At 42.2% G+C, this 22,949-nt stretch overlaps 1 protein-coding gene across 1 annotated transcript in view; it reads left to right on the top strand.

Moving 5' to 3' along the window:
• Positions 1-10,794: 10,794 nt before the first annotated feature.
• The window catches only part of GPC6 (glypican 6), a 771,476-nt gene continuing 759,321 nt past the window's right edge, over positions 10,795-22,949 (top strand). Inside the window, exon 1 of the mRNA XM_075045977.1 lies at positions 10,795-11,143. Coding sequence (XP_074902078.1) covers positions 10,795-11,143 — 349 coding nt within the window. The remainder of the gene's footprint in view (positions 11,144-22,949) is intronic.

Genomic DNA, 22,949 nt, shown 5'->3' with positions numbered 1-22,949 from the left:
ATACATATAGTAAGCTACAAGCAGGGACAGTATTTGTGAAGAAATCAATTGCAATACTTCTACTGAGATCAGAGTAATTTAATGCCTTTTTTTTTTTTAACTCATAGTTTTTGGAAAAGCTTTTCTTAGTTTTTTTGAGCTTTGCATTTAAAAGTAAGTACACAATGTAGGAAAAGCATCAAGAGACTTTTGTAGCTCTTCCCTGGAAAAAAGGGAAATCAGATTTACAAAAGGATCTGTATAGAGTATATACCAAGATACCAATGCTCACTTAAAATGACGTTAAGATACCTGTGGTTTCTAAGGTCTCCAAAGGCACCCTAAGAATTGTGAGTCGGATATGTATTTTGTAAATATTTATTGTGATAGGATTTATACATGTTTTACCTTGAAGACAAGCAGCAGGAAGCCATTTCAGCTAGACAGAAGAACATGCTTATTAAAGAAATATAACAGGGTATGAGCTAATGCTAATTCTTGAGCTGAGGTGAGTCCAGTTGCTACACGTGCACTGAAAGACAACAGGAGCCAATTAAAACATCCAGGAAGAAAGGAATACAGAAGATTGCATTTTAGGCATAGAAATCGCAGAGCTGTGTTCTGCTCAGCCTCAGAGAAGTACGTCCCAGTTTAGTCCTCCCAAACCAGCTTCATCGTTCTGTTTTGACAAGCAGCAAGGAAGGAGTCGTTGCTGTCAATAGAGTCATGCTCATGACTCCTATAGCTGAAATCAGTCCTATGGAACCACAAAGAAAGATGGAGCTTGATGCTAAGTTTTTTTTTCAGAAGTCTTTTTGTTTTTTCTTTGTATGACTTTCTTACACAAAAATCAGCATATCCCAGCGAGGTCACAGTGTCATAGAATAATTTATGTTAGAAGGGACCTCAGAAAGTAATCTGGTCCCACCACTACTGAAAATACAATACTGAAGTGTAAGAATTCCGAGTTTTTTTCTAGCAATCGCAGAGAACAGTACAAATAGGCTTATAAATGACCTTCTGCATATTCAGCAATCTTCATATACAAAACTCCCACTGGAATCACAGATAACACAGAAAAATGTCTTTTACATTTCTTCTGTTTATTTGAAAGGAATTGATATCTGACTTGATATTCTGACTCTGCAGAGAAACTTATCTTCAAAGATTTGAGGCTGAAAGTGACTCCCCAGCCACTGATTTCCAGGCTCTTTTTTTACCTCAGCACCTTCTCTCTTCAAGGGAAGGCAGGGCACAAGCCTACAGTCTTCACAAAGACACCACCCTAAGACTTTATCAGGTAACAGAAATGTTTTACTCCATTATCTGCAGCTTGTCGAGTTAGGCAAATGGTCTTTCACAGGCTGCCTGGAGGCAGCTGGCCACCTGCCACGCTGCATTACATGCCCATGGGGTCAGACGCTCCTGAGGTATCACCGGGGAACAAGCCACGGTAAGGAGCAGGCGGACTGATGGATCCTATACAAATATGTACACCTTTATCTGCTGGGTTCCCACAATCTCTTTACTGTGTTTTATCTGCTTTGGAACTAACTTATTTTTAAGAGTCACCATTTTGTAGTTGCTGCAGAGGAAAACTGCAAAGGAGTACTTGCAGTGGGAAAGTGTCCCACTTTTTTTTTTTTTTCCTTGCTTTCTGCAAATAAACTCCTGCCCTTCCCACTCCTAGCACTTGTTTGAAATCCTAACATTAAGACTCTGAGCTTTGGGAGAAAAAATAAAATAAAGATGGTGGTATGATTATACTAATGATAATTTTGCTGACAGAGGTAAAAAGTATCAAAGGAAGATACACTGAAGCATCTTGATGAAGGGTTCATGCGGGAGTAATGAAAATAATCTCCAGAGAAAGAGGCATTCTCCTAAAACCTGTAAGCCTGGAAATAAAAATAAAGCATCTGAGCTACTTAACAAATAGACAGTTTATAATTAAAGCCAGCTACTGCCTGATGATTGGAAGGAGGCTGAATAGGATACCTAACTTTCACAGAAGAGTTGAAGGTAATGCTGGGAACTACAAAGCAGTACTGAAGCAGTACAGGAAAAGCTAGCTGCCACTAAATTAACCAACAATGAATTGAATAAGGACAGATCAATAGCCATATCTGATTTTTCTATATCAAAATTGTAAATCAACAGAACTCCCTGAACATGAGTATTGTTAAAAGAATACAGTCCTTGTAATAGCTGCAAAAAGTGTCCTGAAGGAAGTGGGGTAAACTTCTAAAGGAAAAAAAAAAACAACTTTTTTTTTTCCCCCCCCCAATCTTGGATTTGTAGCTTGCTGAACACAAACATAAGGCTGTTAGCAGACAGGTATTTATCTGAACAGTAGGTGGGTAAATATAGAAGAAAGGATCTGTGAGCTTTCCTCTCCCTTGGAGGAGTGATCTTTTTATTCAATTAAATGTGTGGAATTTAGTGTCCTAAGGATAAAAAAACCCTAAGACTTTTACATTGATATTAATAAAATCTTATCAGTTTTGCCATTTAAAGGTCAAATGGACATGAGCTGTGTTGAATCAAACTAGAAACTACTGCTGGGACTGAAAAAAAATTTCTCTCCCATGGTATACCACTCAGTAGCAAGTCAGGGGGACTTACTGGAAGGGAGGGAGGGACTGTGCTTTCCTGTGAAGCAAAAACATACTTTTATAAGGAAGATAGTGTATTTGTCCAGCCAGTGATCTTGTAGAATATGGTAATTCCTGTGAACTGCCCTGACTGTGGGAAGTGGAAAAAAAAGTCAGGTTTTGACAATCTCTGTAACCCTTGCAGGGTGCGGTTGGTAAACTGGAGGTTTATGAAGGATTTACAAGGAGCGTGCATTTAAGGGGGGGTCTGCACTGCTTCCTGCTGGAGGTCTGAATTCGTTGAATGCACTTTAGCAACTGGTATGTTTTTCCAGACCCAAAGAGGTAAGCATTTACTTTATATTTAGGTTATCTTCTGTTCTAGATGCATAAGATCAAAGCCAAATTAAGAATATAACGTACGCATGGCCATACTGGCTTTGACCAAAGGGTAGACGTAGCAGGCTGGTCCTTCTCCGACAGTGGCCCAAAGAACATACTGACAGAAAGTACAGAAGAGGACAAATTTATAGAGATAATCTGTCATCTTGAGCAACTGGTCGCTCAAGTTATTCCTGAGCCAGAGGTCAACTCTACACATTTAGCAATTCTCAGCTAATTTCTTTTCCATTAGCTTGTCTAGTCTCTCCAGGAATGCATGTAAATCTGTATTAAACATCCATGGGAAAGAGACCAAACTATCCATTCTTTTACATGCTATACAACATTCTATTTTGATTATTAGGCATGCCATGCCCATGACAAGAAAGTGATGATATCATTCTATTAAAAGTGCCAAGAAAAATGAAATTATGTAACTGTGTCTGAGGTGCATTTTCCTTTAATCCTCACAAGAGGTTTCTTGCCTATCTTTACCCAAGAACCTGGCCTTTCTTTTCTCACAGCCTTCCAGTACACGTGCATTTGCACAGGAATGAATGCACCGTTGCAACCTCCTCTTGCGCTGCATTTGCTGATATTCCTGAAAGATATTTTGGTTTAGAAAAGTAAAATAGCCAAGAAAGCTGACAAGGTGAGCATGCCAAGAAAGGAAAAGAAAATTTAGTCTCCAATAAAATCTCAACTATTATCATAATGCACATTCCAAGTCAAGTCTAAGACGTGTCATATTTTTGCTGAATGTATAAGTTTGTTTGATTTGTTAGGATCCCATTCATTATGAAAATAGGCCAGTAAATTACATCTTTTGCAAATGGAATCATTATAGCTGTAATTTACAAAATATCTTAAGCCCTTTGATCTTTGTCAGAGAACGTATCATATACTTTTAAGCACATTGCTTGGAAATTGCAATTTAAAAACTATAAACCTTATATTTGCAGCTTTAATGCATATATTAGGCTGTAGCTTTCTACCAAAAATAATGTCCATGTTCTGTCTACTGCATAACACTGCCTCAACTTTCAGCTGAACAGAAAAAAAAATGATACTGCAAATTGATAAGATATGAACAAAAATTGGACCAATGGACACCTGTTAGATTTTACATTACTTGGGCCTATGATCTAAATAAAGCTAGTTGTTCTAGTGATAATTTATTGCATATTGAATATTTTCAACTCTGTAATATTGCTACGATATACCCTGTAGTTTGGTATCTTATATATATGTGTGTGTAAAAGTAAGTAATATTTCCCCAAAATATTAACCTACAGTCTAAATGCTGTTTGGAAATTAACATTTTTCTTTGACTTTGTATATCAAGTGCTTTTTTGTTTTAATTGTTATCTTCTAATGATAGTAAGATGGTGCAAGAAAACAAGGATAAAAAGATGCCTAGCCTTTTTTAGGAATCTTTAAGGTAATCTTCTTGTACAGTTAAGAATCAGAACAGATGTTGCATCTTATCCATGGATTAACTAGAGAGAAGTGGATTCATAAAAGTATATGTTTGAAAATGAACCTGATCTTGTATATATTTGTTCTTATGAAAAATGGCATTTGCTCTTGAAAGTTCTAGCATAATGTCAAAATCCTGCCTGAGCTGGCGACCAGCTACTTAGAAGGGAAGCATCATAATGGCACAAAAGAAGCAGTACATAATATTTAAAATGCTATTCCTTGATCAGTGTAAGATCTACACAAATATATAAATTGTTGGATTTGGGAACTTTGCCAACGTTTATTCAAGCTTTAAAAATGTTTTGGACTTCAGTGAAATTGAGCATAAGGACAGAAATCGCTTATATATGTGCACTTCGGTTTGATGGTTTCACTGTTTATTGTAATGAAAAGTTATGGTCTTAAAAATAATTTCATTTTTCCCCTTCTTTTGGAACTGGTATTTTCTAAGGAAATACAAACTGTAGGCTTTTTATTTAAAAGAGAATGCCACTGTGGTCCATTGTTTTTATTAAAAATGGGCAGATTAAAGGACATTAAATAAATAGATAGAAAAAAATATATTTAAAAATTATTATGAACAACAGCCCCAGATTGTTTGCTGTAATCCTCACCTCAAAGGACCAACGGTTCTGTCCAGCTTTTGTGTACTCTTGCTGCAAAACCCAGGCATTTCAACTTACCCATTCAGTTGCTATGCATAAACTTCTAGCATTTGTTCACAAAAGGTTTCATAAAATGAACAGCTAAAATAAAATGCTGCTATTTGCCCAAAATAGCATAGCCTGCAGATTTCAAGAGCAACCACTACTGCTTGTAATTAATATGATATCACTGATTACCACTTATAAACCTTTTTTATGGGAGCCTAAGCCTCCTATATTATGCGTAACTGAGCATATGGAATCTTAGATCATTTTTTACCTTCTGTCTCTGAAAACTTTCAGAGGAAAGAAAGCTAGTTGTATTTCATTATTCTGTATATTTAGCAGGTCTGTTTTCTTGGCCATGAGTCTCAAAACCTTTTCTAAGAGGACTTATCTAGCAGCTGTGTTGACAATTCTATTTTTGAGTGCAACTTTAAGAGCAAGATGAGTTCTTCACACCTGTGCCTCTAGAGCTTACTTTTTGGAAAGAACTGGGCTTTGCATTAATTTTGCAGCAAATATCATACAGTGCAAAGAAAAAAAAAGTTTCCCCTTCTAGCATGGAGCGATAAGGAAGAGCAGTTTGTGCTGTGTGAAGCAAGTTTTTCTATGAAGGCTCTGGACACCATATGAAAAACCATTTAAAAGGGACCTTTTGATGCTGCAATGTACGCCTTCATTGAACTGACCTTTGGAAAGTTTTATTGGGACAAATTCATAGCTCAGTTTCAGAGTGTTACCTCATCACCATATAATTAACGTTTTCTGGGCTTTTAAAGAATCACATCCACCTGGAGTAGACACTGTAGACCTAGAATAAGAACATTTTCTTCATGTAACTTCTCCATATTCATCCACACAGTTTTACAGAAAAAGGAGCGCGTTCACATTTCCCTGTTGGGGCGTACAACCTGTAGAGTGGGTGACTTGGTCCTCATTATCAAGGATGTGTTCTGTACTGTAAAAAAAAATCAACAAACATTGGAAACCTGTGTGGGGATGGATCTCCCGCTAAGATGAAGGCAGGATCCTACCAGCCCTCCTCCTTCCCCCGGAGCTACAGCTTCTGCAGTGCTTCAGGGCCTGGTGCTGCCGAGGATGGGGGCTAATGGCACAGCAGCAGTCCTCCACCTGCAGAAATAACAGAAACGTCAGAGTCTCTTCACCGGCAATAATTCTATTGGACACCCGAGAATCTCACCAATTATTGCCTCAACCCGTGAAACCTTCTTGCTAGAAATCCATTATGTGAAAGCTGCAAATCTACGGAGCGCATAGATTTAACGGTGAATCTAGAAGTCAGATTCTTTTTGTTGTGAAGTTGAGTTATAGAGCATTTTGACATTTGCCAAAGCTTTATTGTCAAGACAGGTGAAAGATGCTTTTGCCTATGCAGTCCCCTTAATACCCATGACACCAGTGAGAGTTTTTTGATAACACCTGATAATAAATCAGTGTATCTTTCAACATAACATCATTTATCCTGTTTCTAAAGTGAAATAATTCAAAAATATGAAAAAAGAGAGCAAAACTTCCTTGTGCAATCTCAATCTCACACCTATGTACTACATCTTAAAATGTATAAAATCCATAATCATGTGTTTTTCCACCATGTCCTTGAATTGTTCAGAGCTCAAGCCGATGGTTGCTTGGCAAATGACGCAGCAATTCAATATTTATTTTTGTCCTTGTTGTTTAGAGATTCTATAGCTCCTTTACTGCACACCATAAAACTGCCTCAGCCATGTGGGGCAGAGTGTTCCAGTGGTTGGAGGAATTAACACTGGCTGCTGCTCCACTTTGCATTGATGTTTTTGTTATGATGGGGTGTGAATGATTATTTTTGATCTATTTTTTATAGAAACATTTGGAAATAAAGGTTAAAAATCATTTTGTCTTCCACATTTTTGGCACAACTTTAGGGAAAAGTTTGCAAAAAAATCAGTCAGTAGAACTTGATACGAATGAACACCTTCTATTTGGAATAACTTGGGGGAAAAAAAGCTCACTTGTGGTAAACTTGGCTGGTAGATGCATTGCAAAACCGTCATTGTAAGTAGTCATCTATGTTACTACATCGAATGTGTTCGGTGGAGGGGGCTCTCCAAGTGCGTAAATGATTGACTTTCAGTCTGCCCGCCAAGCAAGCAAAAATATTAAAACCAAATTTTTTTTAAGTGCTATTATTTCTTTCAACAGAAATGCAAAAGAAGCACAAACATTCCCCGGTGATTAAAATGTTCCATTTAACTAAAATAAAATGTTTCATTTTGGTGCTTATGCAAATGAATTGAATGCGTTGCTTCCCAAAATTGATGTAGGAAAAGCCAGCCTTTTGCCCAACAACTTAGAGTTTTGAGCACTTGCTGACATGCGGCAACTCAGAGTCAAGTCCACCTCTGCCAGAGAACACTTTAACCTGGAAGACACTAATCATTGTGCCAAAGAGGAGGAAGGAGAACTTCATTCACCGCCTTATATACGTTAAATTGTTTCCAATTCAGCAACCAGTGGTCCCTTGTGCTTCCTTCTGAAAGAACAAATTAAAGAGGTATTTTCACTAGATGTGAAACACACTAGTTGCGAAACACACTAGTTGCATGGGGTTTTATAAGGTACAGCTGAAAAAGGATGGGTATGGTGTGACCATAGGAGAGCCTTTAGCTTGTGCCTATTATGTGCCTGGCAGAAGGTGTTATGTTTCTAAGGGATTGCTAAAGCCACTGGCTTAGAGTGCGTTCCGACCGGGGCTTTCTTTGGAACTCTTCTATTTTGTACAAAATTAATTACATATGTGCAGAGAACACACAACGATTCTCCCATGTGATGAGTAGGAGATTTGTTGAAGCGGTAGAAATATCTGTGTTTAAACGTGAGCTCTTGGGAGAGTAAGGTGTTCCTTCAACACGCAGGACTACAGTGCAACTGGCGCTCTAGGCTATTTATGTCAGAGACAGGATTCAAGGGTGGAAATGAGTCTGATTTTCCCACAGCAGGTTTCCCATGTTATATAAAGGTTATATCATGCTGTCATCGCCTTATATAAAAGTGCTATCGTGCTACCAATGGTATGAATTCAACTGGTATTTGCAAAAAATGCAGGGGTGAATAAGCCCCATTTTTTCTAGCAAATTTACAATATTCCTAAAAAACATTTACCTAGATGCAGTCCTGAGTTAATCACAGAATCTCTTTTGCTATTTTACGATGACTTCTGCACTTCAAACCAGTCTGCTGATTTTCTCATTTCCATCATTGAATTTGTGTCAAACAACTTTCCTGTGGGTTGAAGAAATGTTGAAGAAGCTGGATTGTGGGGGAGTCTGTCATGCTTGATATGTGGTAAGCTAATTCTCTGCTTTGACCACAATGTAGAGGAGAGTTTGAGCAATCCAGAAGAAATGAGTGTGTCTAACATTTGTAACACCCTCCTGATCCTATCTTGGGGTGAACCGTATGTATCTTACATACAGTGAGATCTTACATACAGATCTGCCAAAGGTTTTCCACATAGTAAATATACAGACCTTGCCTAACTTTTCATTAATACGGGGTCACTAACATGTGCTAACGCCTTATGATTTGTAGTGGGCTGGTAACGCATGGAGTTCTCTATTTGTGGTTGCTAAAGCGGTGACTTCCATCCCGTCCTCCCAGAGACGAGGCTGGATGATAGCACTCCACACCTATTCACCCACTCCCCCGGAACAAGCCCTAGCAAGGATTGTGGAATGTAATTAAACCTTTTCGAGCCGGCAAGTCCGTGGAGCTTTAAAGGGCTTGTGGACTCGGAAAAAAGGAAGGAAATCTCTCGGTCTCGCCAACTTCCCCCCCTCCCCAAGCCTTTGCCTTCCAAGCTTATCTCAGCGGGGCTTGGCACCTATCTGCTGGAGACATCTCGCCGTAGGGGGAGGTTGCAGGGATGGGTGCTAAGCCCATCTTTCTGACTGGATTGCAGGACTCTGATCAAATCCATTGCTCACCCACTCCTTCCTGGCCCCGACTTGGCCCTGCGCACGCAGGAACTTTGCCAGGAAGGAGAAGGGCTGCGCACAAAACTGCTGTTTCTCTGCTGTGTACACGAGCAGTGCCAGAGCATCACCGCTCGCTTGGTGGGGAAAAGGGGAGGGAAAAAGGAATGACAGTGTGGGAGAGGGAAAACGGTAAGGGAGGCTAGGGGAACACGCCACGGCAGGTGGGACCAGGATGCGTACACTGGCCCAGGCTCAAGACTAACACTGCAGCATTATTGGCACCTCATAATTTCCCTCTAATTTGAATGCATTTGAATGATGATAGTGGCATGATACTGTTCCATGGTTCCTCACTGCTAAGTGGGTCTCCAAGTTGATGGTCTTTTATCTCTTCTGTTGGCCGCCTTTGCTTCCTCCTGGGCCTGACATCTCTGTCCGTATACTTTTGACAAACCATCGCACTTCTACGGTACTCATAAAAAGCACCGCAGTAAATCCTTTCAAACTGTAACTTTGGATTTTACTATCAAATACCTAAGAACAGAATATTTTTCTTTCTCTCTAAGCAGAGACTGAATTCACCTTGCAGGAATTTTCTTTGCTTCTCCCATTCAGTTCTTTGCAGATGCTCATTTGCAGGAGGGAATTTATGGTTTTGTGCCCTGCTCTCCCCTCCTAGGGTGGCACGAATTACCTGGGTCAAGGACGGCCCTTCTTGTTTCCTCCTCACTCTTCTCTGTCTGATGCACGGAACATCCTTCCTTCTCTCTCCTTTAGACGAGACTCATCCTCGTTCTAGCCCTTCAGCTCGGGTATTTGTGTGCAACAAATAATAATTAATGAGAAAAAAGAGTACGGGGCCCAAACTTGGCATTCCAGAGAGCAATATTGCTGAAGAGCATCTTTTTTGACTTCTCGCTAGCAGGCAATTTGTAATTTGGGGGCTAGGAGCGGCTGGATTCGTGGGGAGGACGAAGTTTTCGGGGCTGTGGGTGCTTTTCCTTCCTTCCGCCAGCAAACAGCGATCCACGCCAGGATTTGCTTTCTGCTCCTGTATTTCGGCGATGCAATGTGTAGCACGTTTTTTTTTTTTTTTTTTTTTTTTGGTGAGCGTGTGTGTGTGTGTGTGTATGTGTGTGTATGCGTGTGTGCGTGTGCGTGGCTCTCCCTCGCCGCGTCTGCCTCCAGGATTTCTCCCTGCCTGGCTCAGGGGGCTGCTCCAGCGCTGCGCGGAGCAGAGGTTTCCCCGTCCGTACCGGCACACGCAGCCAGTGCAGCACACGCACGCACACGCACACACACGCGTCCGTCCGTCCGTCCGTCCCCCCCCACACACACACACACACACCCCCGGACAGACTGGCACGCACGGAGCCGCTGTCCACTCCGGCCCCACGCCGCCTGCTTTTCCCACCCCCTCCAGCCTCGCCGAGGCGGCGGGCTCAGCTCCGCGCCGGATCGCGCTGCCGCTGCCCCGGGACTCCGCTCGCAGCAACGCGCTTCCACAGCCCACAGCCCGATTTTTACCCCCCTTTTTTTTATTTCCCCTTTTTTTTTGGGGGGGGGGTGGTGGTTTGTTGTTGTGGGGTTTTTTCTTCTTTTTTTTTTTTTTCCGGCGAGGGGCGAGAGCGCTTTGCGTTTTGGAAAAGGAGCCGGGAGGGGTGGCGAAGGGGGGGGGGGGGGGGTGGGGGGAGAGAAACGAAGCTACCGCTCTCCTGCCCCCCCCGCCCTGCGCGCATGTGTGTGCCTGCGCGCCCATCTCCCCCCCGCCTCGCAAAAGTTTCCCTCGGCGACCGGGGGGCTCCCGGGCCGCCGCCCCCGCAACCGGGGGGCGCGGCGGCGCGGCGGTGCGGCGGCGGCGGCGGCGCGGGACTTGCGCGCCGCGCGGGACTTGCGCGCCGCGCCATGCCGGCGGCGCAGGGGGCTGCTGCGCGGAGCTGCGCCCTGGCGGGGCTGCTGCTGCTGCTGCTGCTGCTGCCGCCGCCCGCGGGGGCCGAGGGCAAGGCGCGGAGCTGCGGCGAGGTGCGGCAGGCGTACAGCGCCAAGGGCTTCAGCCTGGCCAGCGTGCCCTACCAGGAGATCGCAGGTAAGGGGCCGGAGCGGAACGGAGCGGGGCGGGAGGGAGGGGAGCAGCGCCGCCGCCCGGCTGCGCGTACTCTCCGCGGGGAGCGGCGCCGGGAAGCGCCGCGTTGTTTCGTGCGGTTCTGCCCGGCCGGGTGGCACCCCGGGAGGGGGGGGCGGGGGCGTGTGTGTGTCAATAAATGATTAAGTGAACGTAAAAACTAAGGAGGGGGGGTAAAAAAAAAAAAGGGGGGGGGGGGACGCGGGCGAACCTCCGCCGCGGTTGTGCTCGCCGGCAGAAAGTTCTTGGAGAGTTGGAGCCGGGCTGCGAGAGGCGGCGAGCGGTTCCGCAGTGGCTGCTGCCCCCGCTGCCGCCGGGCGCGGGGGGGATAAGTTTGCCCTCTGCCAGCGGGGACAGGGCGTGAGGGAGGAGGAGGAGGAAGAAGAGGAGGGTGTGTGGGGGGGGGAAGGCAGCTCTGCTCCCCTCCCGGAGCCCGCTGCTGCTGGGGAGAGACCCCCCCCGGTTCCCCCGCCCGAGCCCCCCAGGCAGCCCGTTACTTAGCTCTGCCTTCTGCCGAAACATGCCTACAACAGGTTATATCGCAGTCTGCCCTATGGTGGTGTAAGGGTGCTTTGTTGTTGTAATTTTATTTTCCTGCTTTTTTTCCCCCAATCCCTGTTGTATCTTTGGGACTGCGTGAATAACAACGCGGCCGGGGCAGACGCTCCTTTAGCAATCGGAGAGCACGACAAAAAGAGAGAAATGATACGGGAGGGCATGAGCTTGGGCTGCTTAAATTGGGCTGCTCGAGCCCTCGAGAAAGATTTCTGCATTGCCACTGGCACTTCGCTGTTAGGTTCTGCTGTTTGTAGAGTGAATTAGATGCCCCTCGGTTTGCTTGCTTCCTTTTTAAAGTTCGAAGCGGTAGATTTATCTTCCTTGAGGTGAAATAAAGCCACAGTTACTCAGCGTGCAGTATTTAGTACTTTACATGAGGAATGATAAATGTGGAAAATCGCAGGACAGCGAGGATATAGTTCACAAAAATATGGGGAAGGTTGTTCCACGTTGCCAATGCAGAACAGACCAGATCTCTGCATAGCCACATCGGTTCCTTCGGACACATAGGTCCGACCCACTGACGTGCTTTGGGACAGAGCAGGAGAGTAAAGGGTCTCCGGGTGTAACTATTCCACAGGCACCTTCCTCCCTCAGGCTTACCTATTCTCTGGTCTTTCTGTGCTCTTTTTTAAAAATTTCTCTTCAGGTTGCTCATCAGTTATATCAAATCATGAAATCTCTGCTGTGAGCCGCAGATCCTTTGAATATGCAGTCAGGCTTTCCCTTCGCTCCCTGTTAACTCCATCTGCTTTGAGACGGTGGTAGGATATGCCCTGTCCCATTTAAAAAAAAATAATAGTAATTTCCAGTGAATTTCAGACTTCTGGTAACTTTGGGTAAACACTTGTTGCTTTCAGCTCACAGAGTTTTATTGTCTCATTTATTTTCTGAATGTACAGTGGAAAGTTGCCATGCAATTTTTAAGTAATCCCAGCATTTGCAAGTTTCTGTTCACATGTATCAGTACAGAAAGACTCATGGTAGTTAAATACTTAACAGTAGTTCAATCCAAAATTACTCTTCAGTTTCCTGCTAAGCTTCCTAAGTAATATCTGCTTCTGTGGTTAAGAATTACATGATTTATGCAGGTATGAGTTATTTTTTCTGAGCTTCCTATTGCAAGTTGTTTTCTTTGTGGTTTATCTGCCTCGTTACTAGTTGGTGTATCGACTTCTGAGCAGTTCTGTGTGTAGCTGTTCCAGTTGGGTGTTGGAAGAGTAGGATTGCTTTACCGGGTGTTGTGGAGTACGTACTCCTGCGGTGCTTAGAGGTTGTGTAAGAACCGATCATGCAGCATGTGCTCTTGTTAATGTGAAAGCTGTGTATTTGCAATCTGGTGCAACGTTGGAAGTTTAAAGCAATCAACGTACAGGTTTCAGAATAATTTTTTTTTCATTCTGTCTTTTTCCACCATACTGACTTGGTTAAGGAAACAATTTGTTACTGTTATGAAAGAAGTGTAGTCCGTCAAATGCCTCATGTTTTAAAGTGTTCAAAGAAGTTTAATTACAGTCGTATCTCTGGACAAACATTGTGTCTTCAGAAGATTTTGCATCAATGGCTTGATAATATGATGGCAAATAGTAATATGCAGTATGCTTTATGTGGTTTGATTTAACAGTAGTCATGTGTTTTCAGTTGTCATTTGTTCAAAAGCTACTTTCTAGCTAGGACTGTTTTAACTTGGTAAACTGAAGAGGTAATGTGTACGTACCGATGCAAAGTCTGTATGTACTGACGCAAAAAGCTAAAGAATGTTTAAATTAGGGAGGCTACGGACACAGAGATACCCCTCTGTTGAATGGTGCTGCAAAGCCAGACTTGTTAGATAACTTTTGTAAAATTATTTATACTGGCACTCGCTTTTGAATGGAGAAAGTAGAAGTTACAGATTTAAAAAGCTGCCAGTTTTTGCACTGTAAGGCAGGGTTTTCCTACAGTATTTTGTCGCACGTGAAATGTATTGAACTTGGTAACGCTGCGATTACGGTTGTCTGCTATGCTTTTACAACAGTGCTAAATCGTTCAGTGTAATTGTGTAGTACTTATTTGTAATCAACCTGCTGCATCTGACGTCTTGTCTGATCACCAACTTGTGGTGCTGTGACCTACACTGGAGTACAGCGTACAAAGTTGGTTTCCAACATAGGTTGTCAAAGTAAGTTCTCGTTAAAGGAACTTTGCCTGGGAAGGGGGGGAGGAAGAAAATTTCAAGTATACATCGTATACCGCTGTGGGCTTGATTCTGTGCGTCAGTCACAGGCTGGGTGGGTAGCAGTAGCTTGTGGTGTATGCTGGGCTGTCCTTGTAAAATCTGCCCTCTCGCAGAGCTGTGTGGAATATCCTGCTTGTGAAGAAGAGTTGAAGCGTCAGACTCACGCTGACGTGACCCAGCATTTACGGGCACCGAGTGGAGCTCCTGAGGACTTTGCAGGAGATGTTTTGCTGGAGGAAAATCTGTCACTTGAAAGTCAATACAGAAGGGAGAAATCACAGCACATATCTGTTAGCAATACTTGTTTAACTCCAACCATGATTTCAGTCACTTACAGCATCTTAGGGGAAGCCATGAAAATGAAACATCAAAGTTAAAGGTGGAGCATTGTCCTTGCCTCAGAGTTTTCTGAATGAAAGCGAATGTCTGGCTGTTGAAAAGTAATGGATGTGTGCCTTTCCACTTCCAGTTGATCTAGAGATTTTGAAAGGTGAAGGGTGTGGGGTTTTGTGGGTTGTGGTTTTGTTTGGTTTTTGGGGGTTTTTTGTGTTTTTTTTTTAAACTAGATGCAGAATAATAGTGTGGTTAGAGAAAGACTAGAAGTGTTCTGGTAAAGCGTCCAACTGTAAAGGTGTTGAATTCTAAATACTGTGTAAGAAGTTAGTGAGCTTTGTTCTCCTGTGCAGATGATGAACGAGGTGAGATTCTAGCAACACAGACACCATAGTGAAAGTAACTGCAATGAAAGCAGAAGCAAACCCTTCATTTTGAAGGTCAGGAGTCACTTGAAATTGTGCTTTGATGAATGGGCTTCCTACTGGCATAATACAGAGGCGTTGACTGAAGAAAGCTAGCAAACATAACACAGTTGCTTGTAGCTCTGAAGTGGTAATAATAATAATAAAAATAAACTCAGTAGTCACTCATGCAATTGAGCTATTAGTCCATGTCAGATGTTCCCAAGATACTCCTTCTGAGTGTTTTGCTTTCCTTTAAGTAGCTCTAAAATGTAATGGTAGATTGACAGGAGAACAGCGGAAAATCCTCCTGACCAAGTCTGCATCAAAGCACTTGTTAATTAAAGCCTTCTTTCACTGTTTCTCTACTGCTGTCACCGAGAGGTGTGTGAAGAAAGTGCCTGTAGACCAGGAGGCAAATGGGGATTCACAGGCACCCTGTGTGGTTGTCTCAGGAGTGTAAAAAAAAGAAATAGCCTTACTGAAATCAGTAATATAATCAATGCAAATTTGAGAAACCTGAATTGGGCCATTAGAGATTAATTCACTCCTGATCTCAGTGATGACAATGAAGATGGACATGAAATTTCACGTAAACGCTGTACTTTTCTTGTTTTAGCACTTTTGTAGTAGTATCCTTCACATTGTGTATGACTGCTCCTCACCTCTGTGATTTCAGTAACTGCAGCATCAAGAGGCTCTGGTCACCTCCCCTTACGGCCTCCTTTATTTTCCCATTATGAGTGCATGGTACATGTAATAAACCGGTGTGTGCATTTAGTTGGGAGGAAGTACAGCTTTTCTAAGACCTGGCTTTGCTATCACTTTGGTACATATTTATTGGTTTGTATGTGACTGGTGCCATTAAAGGGAATACAACTTATATATGCATATCTAAACCTAAAGGTGTTTTTTGTAAGATCAGGGCCTTTGAGGAGAAATAGCATGTTTTTAATGCTTATAAATAATTCATTTTTGACTCAGAATTTTAAATCTCAGCATCTGGAGCTTCCCGATGCGACTTAGTGGTAGAGTATCTTGGAAAGAGGGACTTTAAAATAGAAAAGGCAATGCTTTAATAATTAGTGTAATGATGAATTTCAGTGTATTGTACTCTAATAATCTTCTTTCTGTTGTCAGTCTGATTTATAATCAAAAAGCATACCTAAAGCTACAATATTTTCTACACTTTTAAGTGCTAATGTGTTAAACTGTTCTAATGCTGTATTAGTACTTATTTCATCATATGCTATTGTGAAATACTCCTGAGATTAGGTGGTGTTCAGACACCAGAGAGGTCAAGCACTATGTTAAAAGCTCAGGCCATTCTTTTTATATTACTGCAATAAAGAATATATTCATTTCATTTATATTACCACTTGGCTCCCATAAAAGGTCAGTTTCAGCTGAATGTACAATTACTTGCAAATGGCAAATCTTATAACAAGTGATCAACAATAAAAGCTTTTCTGGGTAATTTGTCTTTAAAATTACCACCTGCCATTTCTTTTGAATGACTTGAGCATCTTGCAGTATCACTTGGAGATCTCTGTCTTATTCCCCACGATACATGTAAGAAAACTATGCATACTAATCTTCCTTTCTGCTTAGTAAAGTAAAAATGCATAATTACATTAAAGTTTCTAGTTGAAATAACAAGCTTGGTGCTTAAAACTCCATTACGGTATCAAAGTATCAGCACTCCCATTACTAGCAAAATGAAATTACGTTTTCAATGAACTATGACTGTATGCTCCCCTTCGTACCTGGTTAATGGGTGCTATCTCCCTGGGAAGGGAACCTTCATTCTGTGGTTTTGACTGTTCGTACTACCAGGCGTAATTATTTTAGCAGCTTAAATATGTGTAAAAGAATTAACACTTCTCCACAAATTCCTAAGAACAGCATATAAAGGTTGGTGTTTAAAGGCAGAATAGTTATTATGCTAAACAGAGAGAATACATTACAAGATGCAAAAGGAATTTAGAATGTGTTGCAGATGGCAGGAAAACATATGCCTGGTAAAAATCTTAGCACTTTATTCCTCTGTATGTAAAAACAGCCTAAAACCTACCGAAACTAAGATTTGCTTTCTTCACCCCTTACTGCTCCAGAGCTCCTGCACGCATCCAAAAAATAAGCTTTCCTAATAAGAAAATTTTTAGCTCTCGTTATAGGAGCCTGTCACAAAGACCACCAGCTCTCTCCGATGAGCTGCTTTCAGCAAACGTGACCTTTCCCTTCCAGCAAAGCGAAACAACGGTACTTTATTCTGTCGAGCGATCGCAAACCGCAGAAGGCACGCCGCGTTTGAAGGCAGGTGCCGCGAAAGCGCTCCCGCTGACGACCGCCGTTGGGGCCCCGCCGCTGCGCCCGGCGGAGCGAGTCTCCGGTGGCCAAAATTGGGGGTTATTAATAACGTCGGGAGGGTTTGCGTCCCGCTAGCCCGCTGTAGAAACCCGGGTGCCCAGGAGGAGGCTCTACAGCCCAGCACCAGCCCTGGGGATGGAGACCCGCCGGCCCTGGCCTTCGTTTGCAGGGCTCGGGACAGGACCCGCTTTCGGACCGTCAAAAAAAAGAAGCGGCGAGGGTTGATGCTCCTAATGCAAACAGCAAATTGCTCTCCGGCTCGCCTAGCCTGCGAGGTCTGTCACCTCGCGCTTCTAATGGCCCTTTAACCGCGTCTCCAGCTGAGCAGCAGATGTAAAGGGTACTGAGCATCCCGAGCTGGGTTTTTTTTTTTTGTTTTTTTTTTTTTTTCCTCCTCCTGAAAGAAGCATTTCTACAGACGCTCGGCTAACAATGGAGCCTTGGACCTGCTCGCTGACCTGTTGGATTTAAAATAGCAGGGCAAATCTCCTGAAATAAGTGGAAGTCTCGACTGCTTTTAACAGGTGCCCTGTAGGGCTGTTACATTAAATTAGGTATGCTCACAGAATCACACAGTCGAGGCTGTGCGTGTGCATGTGTGTGCGTGCGGGGGTAGAATCGCGGCTTTTACCTGGAGTGTCCTCAGAGTCACATTTAAGCGCCGAAAGAGCTAGAGAAGCGGCACATTACCAGGATAGGTATTTGCAAACCAGGTTGAAACTTTATGGGCCCCATCTGAAAAACACATGGGCAAGCACACATGAATGCAAACATATGCACAATAAAAAAACTACACAGGGCTCGGTTCGTATATGCCAGAAAGATCAAAGGCTAAGTCAGCCACGCTAATCCTACTGTTTGGGGAGTCCAATTAGTTCAAGCCTGATGCTTCACTAAGCAGTAGGTAATATAACCTGCCCTCTAAGTCAAAACCTAGACCTCTCTGTTGCCAGAAACAGATTCTTTGTCAGTCTCCGTAGCTGTAGCTCTTGCCATGTCGATGATGGTAGCCATATACTTCTCTGATGTTTTTGGCCACGTCCCTCTGACTTGTGCATTGAGTTTCTAACATCCTAGAGACTACGGGGACACCCGTCTGGCTTTTCTCTGAGTTTGTCTTGGAGGGAAGTCAGTGCATGGGATGAGGCTTTTGCACATCTGGGTATCGGACTGTAGTACGGTATAGTGTGAGGGTGTACGTGGATACTGCTGTGGTTGTGAGAACTGTGGAGGTACGCAGAAGTACTCCAGATCTGGCAAAACGCAGTCTGTGAATGCCTCACTACAGTTCTCATGTCACATGTCTGCGTTTGGCTTTTGAGTTATGGTATCCCTTACGACCTTGAAGTTTTCCTTCGAGAGCCTATAAGCAGTAATTAATACAGGAAACTAAAATGGCTTTCTTAAACAGATTTTTTTTTTTTTTTTAAGAAGTGAAGCATAACATTAGGGAAAGGATCTTTATGCGCAGTTATCCTACCAAAAGTCTGATGGTGCTGACTGATGGTCACGGCCAGGGAGGCTCCTGTCAGGTCCTGCGTACATTTCTTGTAGGTTCTTTTCAGCTCAGGATCAGTTTCTGTCTTCCGGAAGTGTTTCTCTTTGAGCTGCTCTTGCCTAAATTTCATTTTTCTGGTCATACCAATCAAGTCGTAGAGGTCACATTTTGGATAAAGTGTTGGTATTTATGGTTGCAGCATTTGAATCCGGAACAACCATTTCTCTTTCCCAGTAGATGCCACATTGATCTGTGTTTTGGTTTTAGATAGTCTTTTGCAAAGGTAACAATGTGTGGCTTTGGAGTCCAATACACAGCTCTAGATAGAGGTAGTGAGGCTAGCAAAAACCTGACTCGGAGAACTGGGGAGAGAATATAGGGTAAGATGAATTGTTGGCGAAGGGACTGTTACTGGAAGGTGAATGGAACATGAATGGGAGTACTTCTTTCTCTCATTACTTGAGTCACTTTGCATTCATTGTGTTAGGTGTTAAGACCTTCCATGCAGTTAAAGCCCTAGTTGAAGGGGAAAAGACTGGAAGAGTGCTTTCATGCAAGGATTTGGATGAATAGGTAGCAAAGTAGGAGGGAGGGAGCAGAGATGCTCCATTTCTTTTTTCTTTTTTTTTTAATGCCCCACTTGGTCTTGGTCCGTACAGTCTGTAGATGTCTCCTTTTTTTCACCATCTAAGTGGTTAAACATCTCATCTCAAACAGATTGTGGCAACCTGACTGATCATGCTCCAAAATGGAAAAAGTTCTAATCAAGATGTATTGGCATTTCTATTGTTGAATGGTTCCTTCAGAGCTTGTTGCTCTGCTAAGTGGGCCGTTCTCAATAATTCAAGCTCAGTATCTAATATGTAATTGTCTCATTGCAGAGAGAAGAGTGCAGCTTTTGCACGGTTCTGTCTCTCATCATAATTTTACAAAACTGTGCTCCATAACCTGAGAGAGCAGACTGTGAGTTTCTGGCTTATGCTTCCTTTAAACCTAAAAAAAGTTCTAAAAGGCTTGGGTCCAGACTATTGAAGTAAGTTTTCATTTACATCTCCCCCCACTGTGTGGGAGTTGGCTGTCAGCAAAGTTGTGTGTTCCCTGTCCCTGCCTCTGACTGCTTCCCTTGCATCAGGTCTAGTCGTCTGAGACGCTGGCCTGGACTAGCAAGCTGATCTGATAGCTGACCCACCAAAAAAAGACGGTGAAGTTACTCAAGAGGTATGTGGGAGCGTGTGCCTGGAGTCATGAGGAGAAAGTGGGGCTCGCCGTTTGGTGGTGGCTTTCAGGTAGATATCTTACAATTACCATGAAACTGCAAGAGGAAGACTGTCCATCTTTTCTCACATGGCAGCAAAATGCAATCTGGAATAGTATAGTACTCTCACACTATAATTGAGAAGAACCTACCAGCAGCTGAGCATCCTGAGCTATTATCCCCACTTTTGCACTTGCCTTTCCAACTGCATCACCAAAATTTGACAAGCCGTCCTAGCAAAGTCATCTGTTCTCCAAAACTGAAGGAGCTGAACATCTGCCTGGGATGAGGGATCATACTGAGAGTGCTTCACTGCTTTTGGGAAACTCTCTGCTTGTTACCGAGTCGATGTGTGATAGTTAATGTGGTCAGTTTAGTGGATGTCTGCCGATTTTATGGCACATTGGAATTTGGGGTTTATGAGGCAAATGGATCGGATTATTAGACCACAGGTTTATATACTGCTATTTATTGTCGTTTTCATGTTTTAAATCTTTTCTACACCTGAGGGTACCTATTCCCAGTTACATGCAGCTTTGACATATAAAAGAAAATTGTGCTCATAGTAGTGCTGAAATATAAATTGTTAAAAGCAGTGGCAGGACACTTCTCTGCGTGTCGTAAGTATACAGTCATCAGTCAGCAGACTTCAGAAGCTGTTGCACAGTTTTTAATTGTCTTTTCATTTCTGAGTACCCTCATTTTCAAATGTGTGCTAGTCCCTAAGAAGTTTAAACAACGCCGTGAGAAATCAAAAGAACGGGATGATGAGCAGCCAATGTCCAGTGGCTGAACCTGATCTGTTTTCTGTGTTTTCTCTTAGGCTGACATAATGTTTCACAGAGAAAGGACCTGTAAGTACAAACAGTGACTGCATCTTGTTTTGTTCCAAAAAATTGATTCACGGCATAAACACATAACATAAATATTTATTTCTCTGATATTAGCTTTTGGCTTTACAACTTTAACATATAAGATAATACTGCGTATGAGCAGTTTAGAGTCTTTGAATGAAAATAGCTATATATCATTTTGCCTGTCAACGTTATCTGCGTTGTCGAGAAATATGGAAAACACCTCTGGAACAGTTTCTGACTCAGACCATATTCTCTTTAACCAGTTAGAGTCATTGCAATTTACAGTATTTTTATCTGGTTCAAACTTTGTGTAACATGCATGTATTTAAAGCAGTTTCAAAAATGTAAAAGAAGATGCCAAAGCTGACCCACACTAAAAACTTTCTTTATAAAATCTTTTTTTATTTTGTGAAGTAGTCTATCCTCTGCTAGCAGTCCAGCTGCAAAAAAAAGCAGGGAAGACAGATCATGCTAATCAAAATTACAAAACAGGTTGTGTTGGCTCATGAGAGATTTAGGTGTTTCTGAGCAGAAAATCAAAATCTAATTTAAAAATTAAGGTATTTAAAATAATGACATAGGGGAAGTTTATTTATTGAATTGGTGAAAAGCCAGGAGCAATATTGCTTGACCGCTGCTGTTCCAAGATGGTCTGTCATGCTGGCTATGGGCTGGAAATAAGCACTGTTAATTGAATACCTGGAACATAACTAGAATGCATTGATTAAATACAAACACCTGTCTTTGCAATGTAGCATGGCTGATGAAGTGAAAGGATTCCCAGAAATAGCTTCTGAAACTGAACGCTGAAATAGTGATTAGCTTGTTCTTAAAGCTCATCTTCAGAAGTCCCGTACTGTTCTTTGTGTGAGAACTCCAAAGCCTCTTTCTTCTTTAATTACTGAGACAGCATACTAAAAGCCATGCATAAATTGACTGTAATCAGATTGGTTGTGGGGCACATGCACACTTTGGTTACTAGTATTTTGAGTTAAAGACCCCCAAACCTGATTTCTGCCTGTCTATCTCCATTGAATGCAGCTGATGGCAGAATTTGATTGAGAATTAATTGCAGGGTTTTTTTTAAAAAGTAAAGCAGTAAATGATCAAAATTCAAAATTACTATTTAATTGTGTGAAGCACTGAAGAAATACAAAGAAGGGACAGTCCTGTCTGCAGAGAGCTTCCATTTTATATTTATGCCAGTATTTCTTCCTGAAACTTACACAACTGTAATGTCATAGTTACGTACATACTGTTTAAACCTTTTTCTATTACGTAAACAACAAATGTAGTACAAATAAATATGCTGCTTAATTTTTTAAATTGTCCTTTTAAAGGACACCAGCTTCATATCCTACTGAGATTACTACAATGATTGATAGATCCTTTGTGGAAGCATCTTTGTACCTTGTTAATTAGTAATTTAGAGTCTGAGTTTGCTTTTTAAAGCAGCTCCAGCTGGACACTGTAAATCATTGTCTAGAGCACAGTCTATGCTCAATACAGAAACTGGCCAAACCACAAACTCTGCACCTTGTATACCAAAATCTGGCTGCTGGTGAATAGTTAAACACATAAATACAGATCATTGCTCAAGTGGAGCTTTTCCATATCTGATGAATAGTTTTAAATTGCTCTTCTCTCACGATTTACCCAAGAGACTAATGCCTTCTCTTCAACTGAGAAGAATGCACAGAAGTATTATGTCCACAGTGTGTGGACATACCCGCATAATTTCATATGCCCAGGTACCCAAACAGCCCGTTACGTTCAAAAAGTCTGCTGAAATTGTATCATACACCAGACGGCTTTTTTCCAAGGTATATTACAAATGGTGGATAACTTTTGGATTATAATTGAGGTCCACTTTTCCTTTTAATATCTGCATAGTTTTCCTTTCATTATTAGTTTTTGCTTCTTTGAGTATTCTAGAGTAATTTCCATTTTTCTGGTGACAGGATGGTAATTGTCATTACCTTCATACCTAATGGACCTCTCACGCTAAATCTGCTTTTGGTGGAAGAGGAAACTCTACAGAATTTCCCTGTCCTTTTTAGCTGAAACACCAGCAAAAATCAAACTCAAGATGAAGGAAGTTCTATAGTTAAGAGCAGATTCATCCAGATTTTAGTCTGTAATGCCGAACAAATCTCATGCAGGTCCATAAACTTCAGTTGGGCAGAAGAATCATACATGTAACTTTGCTATTGATTTATATACTTTTACGTTATTTTGTATAGTCCTTTCAACGTCATTATTACAGTTATTGTACAG

Source organism: Buteo buteo, chromosome 14 (genome assembly GCF_964188355.1).
Source record: "Buteo buteo chromosome 14, bButBut1.hap1.1, whole genome shotgun sequence".
NCBI lineage: Eukaryota > Metazoa > Chordata > Aves > Accipitriformes > Accipitridae > Buteo > Buteo buteo.
The sequence above is the reverse complement of the archived record's forward strand: the minus strand, read 5'-3'. Positions and strand labels throughout refer to the sequence as shown.